Below are 14387 nucleotides of genomic sequence, written 5' to 3' on the forward strand. Positions count from 1 at the left end.
CCGCGGGGGTGGGAAAGGCTCTCGGTGGCTGCGGTCCTAGGAGACTCTAAGGGGGCGTTCAGCCCGAGTTCTCCGGGGGGGAGTGAAAGGTAAGGGGGGAGGGGAACTTGGAGTTGCAGATGGGGTGGCGGGGGCAGGCGGGAGGGTGGAACGACGGACTGCCCGGCGAGTGTGGGCACAGGGCCAGGGCGGGGAACGCCTCTCCCCACAGGGGGCGCTGTATTGGGGGGGAGTGGTCATTCGGACTAAAGCCTGTGGAAATGCTTGTCGGTTGTGGTGGGGGCTGTTCAAGAGAAATCCAAGTGGATGATGGGGTGTGTCCCAGAACCTATATAAGAAGGCATTCTGGCGAAGACCACCTCTTCTGCCCCCTCTTCTACCCCTAATCTACAGCCCATATCCAGTCATCCTCATGGACCCCAGTGATTTCCCCAGCCCGTTTGACCCATTGACCCTGCCAGAGAAGCCCCTGGCTGGAGACCTTCCAGTAGACATGGAATTTGGAGAGGACCTACTGGAATCCCAGACTGCCCCAACTCGAGGATGGGCACCCCCTGGCCCTTCTCCATCCTCAGGAGCCCTGGACCTGCTTGATACCCCTGCTGGCCTGGAAAAAGACCCTGGAGTCCTGGATGGAGCCACTGAGCTGCTGGGGCTGGGGGGGCTGCTCTATAAAGCCCCCTCTCCCCCAGAGGTGGACCATGGTCCTGAGGGGACCCTTGCATGGGATGCAGGAGATCAGACCCTAGAGCCTGGACCAGGGGGCCAGACCGCTGAGGTGGTACCACCTGAGGCGGGGTCTGGGGCAAATCCCTCTTCACCAGAGGGGCTACTAGAGCCATTGGCTCCAGATTCGCCGATAACACTGCAGTCCCCCCATGTTGAAGAGGAGGAGACCACCAACATAGCTACAGGGAGAAGGGGCTCCCCTGGGCAGGAGGAGGAGCTTCCCCAAGGGCAGCCACAGAGCCCAAATGGTCCCCCCAGCCCTTCAGTGGGAGAGACTCTGGGGGATGGAATCAACAGTTCTCAAACCAAACCTGGGGGCCCTAGCCCTCCTGCACACCCTTCCTTGCCAGGTAGGTTGTCTAATCAGCTGGAGAATCCAGGATGGTGAGAGGGATGGGGTAAGGAGGGATGGTTGTGTGTTTGGATAAGACGTAGGGGAGGAGGATATATAGAGAAAGAGTTGGGAATTTGGAAGGGAGGATTTGGGGGGTGTGGCAAAGATGAAGGAAGGTAAGGGTGGAGAGGCAGCTCAGTGGCTGTGGGAGAGGAATAGGGGTGAGGTTTCAGGGGGTGGGTTGGGAAGAGTGGATTTGTTGGGAGAGGTTCCCCCCGCCTTTTTTTAACCCCAGTGGGCTGTTGGTGCCAGCATCCTTCCTTCAGAATTTGGAGAGGATGCCAGGATTCTTGGTGCTAAGGTCTTTCCAGCTATTTTGTTCCAGAAGAGAGTGGGGTTTCTGGGTTTGATGAATGATAACTGGATCCTGGAGCCACCAACAATATAGCGATTTAGGGGGAATGGTAGAAACACAGGGCCTGGAATTGTGCCTCTGATGGGGGAGGCACAGCCCGGGCTTGAGGGGCTCTCTTTTCTCCCCTGTTCTGCCTCTCCCAGCTTGTGACCAGTGGCTTGGGGCTTACAGAACCACCTGAGTCCAGGGGAACCTATCCATACGTCAATGCTTCCTTTTCCCCTTGCTACCTTTGGGTGGTTGCATTTGGTTTTGTATGTGAGCTAGAAGTCCTCTGATGGAAGGCATGTGTTACCTGCATTTCCTTAACTCTCAATGATTGGAACAGGAGGGTGGGAAGGCTAGGATTTCTTTTTTTTAATGGAGAATAGCTGCTCCCCTTAGTGCAGAGCTCAAGGTAACCCTCAGGGGCCCCAAGAAGCCACAAGCACTTGAGTTTTCCCTTTCAGTTTTGAGTAAGCCCTTCCCCAGGAATGGAAGTAGAGGTTGGGCCAGGGAGGGGGCGGTGAGGGCAGGCTCAAGATTTAGGCTGTTTTCTGCTTCCTTTGCAGGAGATGGCCTGACTGGGAAGGCGAGTGAGAAGCCGCCTGAGCGGGTGAGGGGGAGGGAGGGGATTGGAAGGAGTCTGGTTCCCCCTGTAGCTCTGGGAAGGACAGACCCTTCATTTTCCCTCCCAGATGTTGTTCTGTGGAGGGTGTGTGTGAGGAGAGTTAGGAGGAGGGCGGGAGCTCTTGTGTCTCCTGCTTCTGAAGGAGAAAGTCCAGCCCCCTTTTCTTCCCTCCTCCTAAGGGCTGGGCCAAGGGTCCCTACTCTCCCTTCCCCCTCCCACCTCTGTACCCCCCCCACCCTGCACTAGTGCAGCAGGCCCTTTAGCCTGCCCCTGGTGTCAGCTTTCCTCCCTCCGCTGTTTCCAAGGTACAGAAGAGAAGCGAGCGCGTTAGAAGAGTGGAGCCTCCGAAACCTGAGGTTGTGGATTCCACTGAGAGCAGTGAGTAGGACTTGAGGAAGTGTGACCGAGTGGGATGTGGCTGGCCACGGATCTCCTGCACCCTGCAGAGTGTGAAGTGCCTGTTTCTGCTGTGGGTTGGCATGGGAACCAGGGGCAGTGGGGGAAATTGAAAACAACAGCAATGAGAATGGAGTTTCCTATTTCAGCTGTGCCATCCCTGTCCTGAGTCTTCTCACTTGGAGCCCTCCCGTGCCCTCTCTAGGCGATTATGGAGTGACTGAGGGAGAGTGACACCAGTGGCTTAAGATACCAGTATACTAGGGGTGGGGGTGGAAAGGCAGGAACCAGGGGGATGGGGATCCTCCCCCCCCCCCCCCCCACCCCCGCCGTCACACCAGGGGATCCAGTATCTGCTGAGCTACCTGATGGGTTCAGAGGATGGCTGGAGACCTGGTCCGGTCCAGTTGCCTCTGTTCACTGCCCCTTTCCCCACTTCCTCAGTTCCAGTGTCAGATGAGGATTCTGATGCCATGGTAGATGACCCCAACGATGAGGACTTTGTGCCATTCCGGCCCCGGCGGTCCCCTCGCATGTCCCTCCGCTCGAGTGTGGCCCAAAGGGCTGGGCGCTCCGCAGTGGGCACCAAGATGACCTGTGCGCATTGCCGGACGCCACTGCAGAAGGGGCAAACTGCCTACCAGCGCAAGGGGCTGCCCCAGCTCTTCTGCTCTTCATCCTGTCTCACCACTTTCTCTAAGAAGCCTTCGGGCAAAAAGACCTGTACCTTTTGCAAGAAGTACGTGAAGGTCTCCAGGTGCGGGGAGGGCAGGGAGCAGGCTGGGAATAATGGCTGAGACAGAAACCGTCTTGGCAAGCACCTGGTGGAGCAGAACTGGGAGCCAGGAAGGTGAGGGAGGGGGCCTGAGTAGAGTAAGAGTAGTCAGGGGGCCCGTGGTCACCGGTCCCCGGTCCCCGAGGATGGGGGGCGGTGGGAGCTGGTGAAAGGAGAGGGTAGTGCTGAGTGAATATCTGAACCTGTTTCACCCCCCACCCCTACTCCCTCCAGGGAGATCTGGAACACCAAGGACTCGGTTGTGGCCCAGACTGGTTCAGGAGGCTCCTTCCACGAGTTTTGCACATCCGTCTGTCTGTCCCTGTATGAGGCCCAGCAGCAGCGCCCAATCCCCCAGTCCGGGGATCCCGCCGATGCCACTCGCTGCAGCATATGCCAGAAGACCGGAGAGGTGAGGAAGCTCGATGGGGGCCGGATTTGCAGAGCCTGGCTGGCCCTGAGCTGCCCCTGCACTCCTGGGGCTGCAGGGGCCAGGCCCTGTGGAAGAGGGGAGTGTGTGGTGGGGGAGAGGCAGCCACCGTGAGGGAGCGTATTCAAGGATAGAGCTTCTCCAGGATGTACGCAGCCGGCCTTCCTTGCCTCCCAGGACCTCACCATCAAGTCGGCAGCCCGATGTGCAGGTTGGGGGGGTCCCTGGGCCCACTGTCTGCTGTGAAGGTCTAGGGTGAGGCGGGGTGGGCCGTCCTTGCTCCAGGGTGGGTGGTGGTGCCCAGGCCTCTGCTCATGGTGTGCGTGTGTATACACGGCAGGTCCTGCACGAGGTCAGCAATGGCAGCGTGGTACACCGGCTCTGCAGCGATTCATGCTTCTCCAAATTCCGGGCCAACAAGGGACTGAAAACCAACTGTTGCGACCAGTGCGGGGCTTACATCTACACCAAGACCGGGAGCCCTGGCCCTGAGCTCCTCTTCCACGAGGGCCAACAAAAGCGGTTCTGCAACACAACCTGCTTGGGGGCATACAAGAAGGTGGGGCCGAGGGAGTAGTGCATTAGAGGGCTGTGGAAGGGGGTGCGGTGCCCGGGTGATGAATAAAGGTGCCTGATGGGGTCGAGGGTCGGGAGGAATAAAACAAATAAAGGGGGTTTCAATTGTATCTGTTATGTTTTATTTTTGAAGCTGGCTGGTGGATACACAGGTCTTTGTTAATATCACCATCTCTACTTTTTTTGTATGCCTGAAATCTTTCATGTTTTAAACAATTTAACAAATAAAAGTGAAGGGACAAATCCAGCCTCAGCCTCTCCTTCCCCATCCTCACAGAAAAACACACGTGTGTACCCCTGTGTCTGGTGCAAGACCCTGTGTAAGAACTTTGAGATGCTATCACATGTGGATCGTAATGGCAAGACCAGCTTGTTCTGTTCCCTGTGCTGTACCACCTCTTACAAAGTGAAGCAGGCAGGGCTCACTGGTAGGTGCAAAGCCCTCTTCTCTGAGACCCCTGCTGGCCTTCCTTCTACCTCCCGTACTCCCCTCTTCCAAAGTAACCCCTGCCGCCCGACCTCAGCCCCGGCCACGTCTTCCCATCTTCCCGTGGGTTTCCTGTTCCACCTCTGCACTGCCTTACACCTTCTGTGTGCTCTCTCTGTCTCTCTCTTGCGCGTATTCTTTGTCTCTCTCTGTCTCTCTGTCTCTTTCTCTCTCCCTTTCTCTCTGTGCCCCAGGCCCTCCCCGACCCTGCAGCTTCTGCCGCCGCAGCCTCTCTGACCCCTGTTACTACAACAAGGTTGATCGCACAGTCTACCAATTCTGCAGCCCGAGCTGCTGGACCAAGTTCCAGGTACTCCCAACCCTGGACCAGGAATTAACGAAGGGTGTGGTGACAGAGAAAGGGTATGAGAGTTGGGGGTAGGTAGGCCCTGGGCCCGAGCCAAGAGCAAGCCTGACCCCCCCCCCCCCCCCCCCCCCCCCCCCCGCAGCTGCCAACACCACACACCTCCCTTACTTGTCTTCCTTCCCTCCAGCGCACAAGCCCTGAGGGGGGCATTCACCTGAGCTGTCACTACTGCCACAGCCTCTTCAGTGGCAAGCCTGAGGTCTTGGATTGGCAGGTAAGACCCCCGCCCCCACCACTGTCCTGCTGCACAACCGAGCAGACAGCGGACGGACAGAAGTCTGCCTGAGGGGCTCTGGTCGCTGGGCCGTGGCCACCGCTGGATATCACAGTTCTGTCCTCCCACCCTGTGCCCTCATCTCAGGACCAGGTATTCCAGTTCTGCTGCCGGGACTGCTGCGAGGACTTCAAGCGGCTTCGGGGGGTGGTATCCCAGTGCGAGCACTGCCGGCAGGAGAAGCTCCTGCACGAGAAGCTTCGATTCAGTGGGGTGGAGAAAAGCTTCTGCAGTGAAGGTAAGGAGGCAGCCGAGGGGCAGGAGGCCTGTACCTCACCGCCCTAGAGGCCGGCAGGGAAGGCCGGAGGGCTGTGGGGCAAGAGCCTTGGGCTCCTCCGGAGGCTTCGGGCCCCAGAAGCTGTTGGGGCTTTTACTCGGACGCCCTCGAAGAGATCGGCGCTTGCAAGCCCCCGTGTCCATCTCTGTGTCTCCAGACTCTTCCCTCTTGCCCTCTCCCCAGGCTGCGTGCTGCTGTACAAACAGGACTTCACGAAGAAGCTGGGGCTGTGCTGTATCACTTGTACTTACTGCTCCCAGACCTGCCAGCGTGGGGTCACCGAGCAGCTGGACGGCAGCACCTGGGACTTCTGTAGCGAGGACTGCAAGAGCAAGTACTTGCTGTGGTACTGTAAGGTGAGGGGCACAGCATGGCACGTTGTGGGGGCACCGTGTTGGGGGTGCTGCTGCACTGACTGCGGGGCTGTGGCCGATGTCTGGGGAGGGGGCTCTGGCTGGCCCAGGCTCCCAGTGGAATAGAGCCCAGGGCTTGTCCCCAGGGCAGAGGGCCCAGCACTGTTTTAGGGAGGTGGGGCTGACCCTCCTCTGGTCGACCCCCTCAGGCTGCCCGGTGCCACGCCTGTAAGCGTCAGGGGAAGCTGCTGGAGACCATTCACTGGCGTGGGCAGATCCGCCATTTCTGCAACCAACAGTGTCTGCTGCGTTTTTACAGTCAGCAGAACCAACCCAATCTGGACACCCAGAGTGGGCCTGAGAGCCTCCTGAACAGTAAGTCCCAGGCGGGGCAGTGGGGGGTGGGTGCCCACTCCATGAGAACCTGCCCAGACTCTTCTAACCCCAGGCCCAGTGTCTCCCTTCTCGCGCTCTGGTTTTCACCTCCACCTAGGCCAGAGCTTCTGGCGCCGTGTTCCCCTGCAGCTTCCAGGCCCGTGCAAGGACTAGGGGGAGCCTTGTTTAAAGGTTCTCCGAGTTTGAGTCCTCTGCGATTCTATGGAGGATGTATTTTTAGCGAAGGAGCACCTTCCCAAGTGGGGCAGGCTTAGTGGGGGGCTGTGGGGGCTGTGGTTAGTTTTCTGAGAAGAGGGGTTGTCTGCGTAAGCTCTGCCTTTAGTGAGACTGAAGACTGCTGTTTCTAGAATGTCCCCTCAGCCCCTCCACTGTTGCAGGGGTCCCAGGCTTCTGAGGGCCATTTGCATGGAAGGTCTCAAAGTGTGGGTTCTTGGGGAAACTATTTTTTGATCTTCTTGGCAGCTGAGAGCAAAGTCTTCTTGGCCCCAGTCACTGGGGCCTAGAGAAGACGAGATCTGGGGTGGCGAGGAGAGGATAGTCTAAATAGGCCATTTGCATTTAGCACCCCTCTTAACGGAGCTCTCCTGGGACAGGGATGAGGAGAAAACAGAGAGCAGTTCCTCAGATGAGAGCATACATTTGTTTGATCTCTAGGTCAGTCTCCTGAGTCAAAGCCCCAGACACCGTCTCAAACCAAAGTGGAGAACAGCAATACAGTGAAGACCCCAGAGGAAAATGGGAATCTGGGAAAGGTCAGGGCCGAAGCCAGAGGGGTGGATGGTCTCAGAACGGGGGCTCTGGTATGTTGGCGGCACGAACGTTCCTTTGTCTCTGCAGATCCCTGCAAAGACCCGATCGGCTCCCACTGCTTCCACCCCTCCTCCGCCCCCACCGCCCCCAGCAACACCCCGCAAAAACAAAGCTGCCATGTGTAAACCACTGATGCAGAATCGGGGGGTCTCCTGCAAGGTGGAGATGAAGTCCAAAGGAAGTCAAACAGGTGAGCTGGGGTACCTAGATATCCGGGGCTACGTTTCCTAGTCTAGGCCTCTAGCAATGCGCTCTGGAGCTGGACCAGGGGGTTTTGAGGCGGCTTATGTAGCATGGGCATGTTTGTCGTGGAACTGGAGAATTGTCTCTCAGCCTTTGGTGCAGGCATGGGTTTGTGACACCAAGCATGCATCAAAGCCTTTGGGGGTGATGAGCAAGCGTCCGACCCCAGGCCAGACATGACCAATCTCAGAGTGGGGGCTCTGAGAAGACCCCTTTCTTACCGGCAGAAGAGTGGAAGCCACAGGTTATTGTGCTACCCATCCCAGTGCCCATCTTTGTGCCAGTGCCTATGCATCTGTATTGCCAGAAAGTCCCGGTGCCTTTCTCCATGCCCATCCCGGTGAGTTTCACGGCCCTTCCTACTGCGGCCTCCTCTACCCTCTCAGGACTGAGACCCACCCTCCCCCTCACCAGCTGTCCCTCACCCGGGCCGCTCCACTTCTTGGTGTCTAGTTGGGACTTGTGCCTCCAGGTGCCTGTGCCCATGTTCCTGCCCACCACCTTGGAGAGCACAGACAAGATTGTGGAGACCATCGAGGAGCTGAAGGTGAAGATCCCTTCCAACCCCTTGGAAGCTGACATCCTGGCTATGGCCGAAATGATTGCCGAGGCTGAGGAGTTAGACAAGGCCTCATCTGACCTTTGTGGTATGCCACAGACAGTGATGTGGGACACAGGGTGCAACCCACCTGTTTTGGCCCTGGGGGGTGGAGCGTGGTGATCTTGGTGCCTTGGCAGGACTGGGGAGTAGTTGGGGTCAGGCCCTAGGCAGAAGTGTTGGTTACCTTTTCTGCCTCCCAGATCTTGTGAGCAACCAGAGTGCAGAGGGGCTTCTGGAAGACTGCGACCTGTTTGGGCCAGCTCGAGATGATGTACTGGCCATGGCTGTGAAGATGGCCAATGTCCTAGATGAGCCTGGGCAAGATTTGGAGGCTGACTTCCCCAAGAGTGAGTAGGATGCAAAGTGTGTCCAGGGAGTCCAGGAGGACCCTTCGTGCCATCAGGCGAGGAGTGACCCTCGTGGCCTGAGCATGACCCTAAGCAGTGCTCCTTGGGACCCTATGACAGAAGGCTCACACAGGGACCAGTGCCAGAGATCCCAGGATAGGCGCACTATTTTATGGCTGTGTCTTGTTTGTTTTTTCCAATCATGGCAAAAAAGCATGACCTGAGATTTACCATCTTACCCGCGTTTAAGTACATGGTTCCATAGTTTTATAAGCATTCACATCGTTGGGAGCTTTGGTGTCGGTGTGCCTCTGAGTGTGTTCTCGGTACAGCTTTGCTGGTTCCTACTGCGTATGTTGAAGCCATGTGGGCCATGTGGGAGGCATGTGGCCAAGTAGGAGGGGTAGGGTAGGAGCGTTACCCGGTTGAGATCTGAAAACATTGGTTTCTTCTTCCTTTCTGCTCTTAACAGATCCTTTGGACATTAACCCCAGTGTAGACTTCCTTTTTGATTGCGGCCTGGTAGGCCCCGAGGACGTGTCTACTGAACAAGACCTTCCCCGCACCATGAAGAAGGTGAGGGCTAGGGTGCTGAACCCACAGCAGAGGGAGGGGGCCCAAGGGACTCGGGGGAGTGTCTTATAACCAAGCCAGCAGCCTTGGCTTCCAGCAGTTTGACTTCCCTGCCCTCCTGTCTCTCCCATGGTGAGTCCTGAGACGCAACCAAACTTTCTCTGTCCTGGGTTCATGAGATCATCAGGGCTGTTTCTGGGGCTCTGAGCTCTGGCCGCTTGCTGTGTTCTGATGTCAGTCCCCTGGTTCTGCGGCAGTCAGCACTATCCCGCCTAGCTTCCGTGGTGCCCCTGGCCTTGCCCCAGCCATGCCTCTCCTTTCTCTCCCCTTCCAGGGTCAAAAGCGGCTGGTGCTTTCGGAGAGCTGTTCCCGGGACTCCATGAGCAGCCAGCCTAGCTGTACTGGGCTCAACTATTCATATGGTGTCAATGCTTGGAAGTGCTGGGTGCAGTCAAAATATGCCAATGGAGAAACGAGCAAGGGGGATGAGCTGCGTTTTGGCCGTAGGTTGGGACGGAGGGAGGGTACCCTCTAAGGAGGAGAGTGGGGAGAGGGAGAGGGAGAGGAGGAGGAAGAGGGCCAGGGCTGTGATTTAGCTTAGGATGTGAAGGATGTGATGGTGTCTGGGAGTGATAAGGCTGTGATCACCGAGGTGTATCCTGTGAAGATGGGGAGGGGCTGCCTAGGTTTCAAGGCGGGGGGCTTTTTTTTTTTTTTTTTTTTGGTGATGGGTGGGTTTGTGCGACTGAGGGATGAAGGGATTAACAATGGAGTGAAATGAAATTCTCCGCATGGAGTATTCTTAATCCCATCCACCTCTACTGCACATCCCTGCAGCCAAACCGATGCGCATCAAGGAGGATATTCTGGCTTGCTCTGCTGCCGAACTCAACTACGGCCTGGCCCAGTTTGTGAGAGAAATCACTCGACCCAACGGTGAACGATACGAACCCGACAGTATCTACTATCTGTGTCTTGGCATCCAACAGGTACCCCTTGCACGCTGTCTCACTGGCCATCACCCTCGGCAGAGCAGGCAGGGTCCCACCAGAAATGGTCCTGTCCTGCTCACTGTGCCCCACCCTGTCTCCTACCCTGAGCAGGTCCCCTCAGCAATTCTCAGACCCTTCTAAGACGGGAAGGGTGGGTGGACCTGGGTTCCTTGAGTGTTGGGGGTGGTTAGTTCCCACAGGGAGAGGTCGGCCATGTGTCATGTGATGAGGGGGGCTGGGTTGGTGAGGAGCCAGCTATGACACATCTCTTCCAAAACGCCCTCCTCTTCTAGCAAGGTCCCAGCACCTCGGAGTGGTGGGCATCCCTGGGGAAGAGCACCTGGGGTCACATAACCCAGCAGCTGTTTCCCACTGCCTCCTCATTACCAAGGTCAACAAGCCTGGGGCCTTTGGCATCATGTCTTTCCTTTAGAGCCTAAAATATAGCACTTTTTAAAAAAGATTTTATTTATTTATTTGACAGAGGGAGAGAGAGCACAAGCAAGGGGAGCAGCAGAGGGAGAGGGAGAAGCAGACTCCCCACTGAGCAGGGAATTCCCCTGTCCACCCCCCGATACAGAGTTCTATCCTAGGATCCTAGGATTATGATCTGAGGTGAAGGCAGATGCTTCACTGACTGAGCCACCCAGGTGCCCCAGAGTCTAGCTTTTTTATGTGCGTTTGGTTTTCTTTCTTTAGTACTTGCTGGAAAATAACCGAATGGTGAACATCTTCACGGACCTTTACTACCTGACTTTCGTTCAAGAACTCAACAAGTCTCTGAGTACCTGGCAGCCCACGCTCCTCCCCAACAGTAAGGGACGGGGACTTAGCAGTCCCTCTGCCCTTTCCTCCAGTCTTTCAATGCGCCATTCCAAGAGTTCTGGGCACTTTGGTCTACTGCTCTTCACCAAGACTCAGAGGGCAGGAGTTACAGACCTGGGGCCTCATGGTTCAGAGCTAGGGTCCCGGGTCCCCGTCCTTGAACCTGACTTAGGTCTGACGAGCTGTCTCTGGGTCTGAGGAAGGTGGTCTGGGTTTGGTCGGTAAGTACGGAAAGAAAAGAAGACACTGGGGGACTCCCTGAGGTTTACATTTGCCTGCTTGTAACTTGAGGGTGGCAAGAGAAGCTTCAAATGCAGGTGGAAACCATAAAAAAAAAATTCTGGTTTGGTGTGCCTGGGTGGCTCAGTTGGTTGGGTGTCTGACTTTTTTTTAAGATTTTATTTGTTTATTTGGGGGGGCAGGGGGAGAGAATGGGGAGAAGGGCAGGGGAGAGAGACAGAGAAGCAGACTCCCTGCTCCCAGGATCCCAGGATTGTGATCTGATTCTTAACTGACTGAGCCACCCAGCCACCTCCCCCTACTGTCTGACTCTTCATCTCAGCTCAGGTCCTATCTCAGGGTCTTGAGTTCAAGCCCCCCACGCTAGGCTCCACGCTGGGTGCACAGCCTACTTAAAAACCAAACCCAACCCAGCCCCACCGTCTACTCTGGCAGAGCGCCAGGGCTTCATCTGTGGTGGGTGCTTCCCTGAACGGGGACGGTGCCAGACATGCTTGTGAGCAGGACATCCGGGGATCAGAGGTGGTCGGGTGTGGGCGGGCGATCCCCTCTGACTGGCATCTTCTTCCCAACCGTTGCAGATACGGTATTCTCCCGGGTGGAGGAAGAGCACCTCTGGGAGTGTAAGCAGCTGGGGGTCTACTCGCCCTTCGTCCTCCTCAATACTCTCATGTTCTTCAACACGAAGTTTTTTGGGCTACAGACAGCCGAGGAGCACATGCAGCTCTCCTTCACCAATGTGGTGCGGCAGTCCCGCAAGTGTACCACCCCTCGGGGCACCACCAAGGTGGTGAGCATCCGCTACTATGCCCCAGTCCGCCAGAGAAAAGGGCGAGGTACGAGGCTGCCCCCCACTCTTATCTTTACCCCCTCTGCTTGCCTCACCACCGGCCCGGCCCTCTCCTCTGCTTCCCCACCCCCCCCATGCCCGTGCTGGCAAAGCAGGTGTGGACATCTGGCCAGTGGCTCTCGCATCCGTGGGAGGTCATCCCGCTGCCTGTGTCCTAACTCATCTCATTTCCAGGCAGTTTCCTTTTTTTAGGGGGTGGCGGACAGGTAGGAAGCCATTGGGTGTGCTTGGCTGTGGGGGAGAGTTGATGCCTGTGGAAGGGAGACTCTCCCTGGCTCCTTGCTCGTGGGCATGACAGAAACCACACCTTGCTTTCCGCTCTAGGTCCTGGAGTCCTGGCCCCTCTGCGTGCAGTTGCTGAGGTCACTGCCCTGGGCCCAAGCCTCCCCCTGGATTCATGTCCCAGGGGCCGGGACTGTGGCCATTTCTCTGTCCTGGAAGGCCAGCCCAGCCTTGCAGAGTCAGGCCTGTTTTGGAGCATGTGCACATCACTTCTGAGATTACTTCTTTAGGAAATATGTTTGGGGGAGATCATAAAAAGAGGTTTTGGCGGTGAGAACCAGGGAGGCCTGCAGAGCGACACCCCCACACACACATGCACACAGGACATTTGCTTGTCACCAGCTCTCCTTCTGCCTTTATTTCCCTCTGAGACTACACTTGGCATCCTGAGGCCTTCTGTGCCCTGGACTGCGCTTTTGGAAGGTGGTTCATGAGCACTGTGCTTTTAACCACTCTGGGCCATTTGCCTCTTCCACAGACACGGGGCCTGGGAAACGGAAGAGAGAAGACGAAGCCCCTATCTTAGAGCAGCGTGAAAACCGCATGAATCCCCTCCGCTGCCCGGTCAAGTTCTACGAATTCTATCTCTCCAAATGGTGAGTTGGAGGCTATGCAGGAATGACGTTAGCATGGGGACCCCAGGGGTCTTCTTTGCCCCACATTGATCTCTGTCCTCCCCCCCCCCCCCCCGCCGCCCCCCCGCCACCTTCCCCCCTCCCACTCCCCTTCCCCATCATTGCAGTCCCGAAAGCCTCCGGACTCGCAACGATGTCTTCTACCTGCAACCCGAGCGGTCCTGCATCGCGGAGTCCCCTCTCTGGTATTCCGTCATCCCCATGGACCGCAGCATGTTGGAGAGTATGCTCAATCGTATTCTGGCTGTGCGCGAGATTTATGAGGAGCTGGGTCGTCCTGGGGAGGAAGACCTGGACTGAGCCTGCGTGCTAGCTGTGTCTGTCTCTCACACCGACACCTGGCCTGGGGTCGTGTCCCGCAGGGCGCCTGGCCCGGGAACCAATGCTACTCATTTGAAAGGGCCCTTGACTGCCCTCCTCCGTCCCCTGCCTTCCCTAGGAACCCCTGGCTTTTACCTCCTTCCATTACCACTTGACAGCCCCAGGGTCCCAGTCCTTTCTCCCCAGGGGCTGGGCTCCCAGTGATGGGCAAAACCCAGCGAGGCCACTGTCTTTACGCTTCACAGTAAACCCTGTTCTCCTGGGGCCAGACTCTGGATGGAGTGTTGATAGCTCTGGTGATCCTGTTGGCTTTGGGTTTCCTGACCCATCCCGCGTAGGTAAAGCTCCCCGTTCCTAGGTTCGGCCAGGGAAAGAAACCCAGCTGCCTTCTCTGCCCTGTGCTCACTCCCTTCTCTCTTCTTCCCCAGCACCATGCTGGAGGGTCTTCTATGAAAGATCTGAAAGTAATGAGGGGACCCCCTACCTATGACGTGGAACTTAGATGCTCTTCCCCTCCCGTGAGATAACTGGTGGTTGGAACCCCCTTGCCACTGTATCCCCCATTCCCACCCCTGCAAGCACCGACCCCTGGTGCTGCACGTTTGAAACCCTCCAAATGCTTTCTTTCCCTCAAAGGCAGAGAATGACTCTAACTATGGGGAGCCGACTCCTGTCCCCTTGGTCTATGTGTTTGTCTCTCTCTGCCGTCTTAGGTTGGCATGAGCCACGGTGTCAACACGCTTAGCCCCCTTCTGGAACTGCCTCCCTCTAGTTCAATGGACAGAGTTTCCCAAGGCAAAAAACTACCTTCTGACTGGGACTGGGGCTGGGTTCCCCGCCTTTGTTCTTGCCCCATCCTAAGAGCCAGGCCAAGCCTGTAGGGGCCCCAGGTCGTGCAGGATGGGATCTGTGGTCAAAGGACAGGCGAGGAGCTGTGGGCAGGGGTCCCGCCCCCACGGCCGACAGCTCTCTTCCCCACCTTGCCTTTGTAGTTCCAGAAAACTTTTAGTGTCCAGCAAAGGGGGTGCCCAGTTCTTTCCCTGTTGGCTTTGCTGTTCCCCAGCCTCCTTTTTGTGTTTTTATAACTGTCACCAGTTTAGCCACTGTTTAAATTGTATATATTGTTCTGAGGCGCCTGGCCTGTCCCTTCGTGAGCCATGACCACCCTTGTGTTGTAGTGAGAAGCTGTTGTCACGACTAACCTTCTGTCTCTGGAATTGTTTGTTTCAAATAAAGAGTTAAAATTGTC

At 56.7% G+C, this 14387-nt stretch overlaps 1 protein-coding gene across 4 annotated transcripts in view; it reads left to right on the top strand.

Moving 5' to 3' along the window:
• Window positions 1–14387, top strand: part of ZMYM3 (zinc finger MYM-type containing 3) — a 15361-nt gene extending 974 nt beyond the window's left edge. Inside the window, exons 2-25 of one of the 4 annotated variants that reach the window (XM_059386054.1) lie at window positions 394–1079; window positions 2030–2073; window positions 2400–2466; window positions 2929–3223; window positions 3494–3671; window positions 4030–4248; window positions 4543–4693; window positions 4947–5062; window positions 5247–5333; window positions 5481–5631; window positions 5854–6026; window positions 6233–6398; window positions 7074–7171; window positions 7257–7419; window positions 7700–7812; window positions 7945–8119; window positions 8274–8420; window positions 8893–8996; window positions 9328–9496; window positions 9831–9982; window positions 10685–10799; window positions 11632–11886; window positions 12661–12778; window positions 12925–14387. In XM_059386054.1, coding sequence (XP_059242037.1) covers window positions 413–1079; window positions 2030–2073; window positions 2400–2466; window positions 2929–3223; window positions 3494–3671; window positions 4030–4248; window positions 4543–4693; window positions 4947–5062; window positions 5247–5333; window positions 5481–5631; window positions 5854–6026; window positions 6233–6398; window positions 7074–7171; window positions 7257–7419; window positions 7700–7812; window positions 7945–8119; window positions 8274–8420; window positions 8893–8996; window positions 9328–9496; window positions 9831–9982; window positions 10685–10799; window positions 11632–11886; window positions 12661–12778; window positions 12925–13117 — 4116 coding nt within the window. In that variant the 5' untranslated portion in view covers window positions 394–412 and the 3' untranslated portion in view covers window positions 13118–14387. Of the gene's footprint in view, window positions 1–393; window positions 1080–2029; window positions 2074–2393; window positions 2467–2928; window positions 3224–3493; window positions 3672–4029; window positions 4249–4542; window positions 4694–4946; window positions 5063–5246; window positions 5334–5480; window positions 5632–5853; window positions 6027–6232; window positions 6399–7073; window positions 7172–7256; window positions 7420–7699; window positions 7813–7944; window positions 8120–8273; window positions 8421–8892; window positions 8997–9327; window positions 9497–9830; window positions 9983–10684; window positions 10800–11631; window positions 11887–12660; window positions 12779–12924 lie in introns of all 4 variants that reach the window. The other 3 variants (XM_059386053.1, XM_059386055.1, XM_059386056.1) reach the window with 3 other exon arrangements.

Source organism: Mustela nigripes, chromosome X (assembly GCF_022355385.1).
Source record: "Mustela nigripes isolate SB6536 chromosome X, MUSNIG.SB6536, whole genome shotgun sequence".
NCBI classification, from domain to species: domain Eukaryota; kingdom Metazoa; phylum Chordata; class Mammalia; order Carnivora; family Mustelidae; genus Mustela; species Mustela nigripes.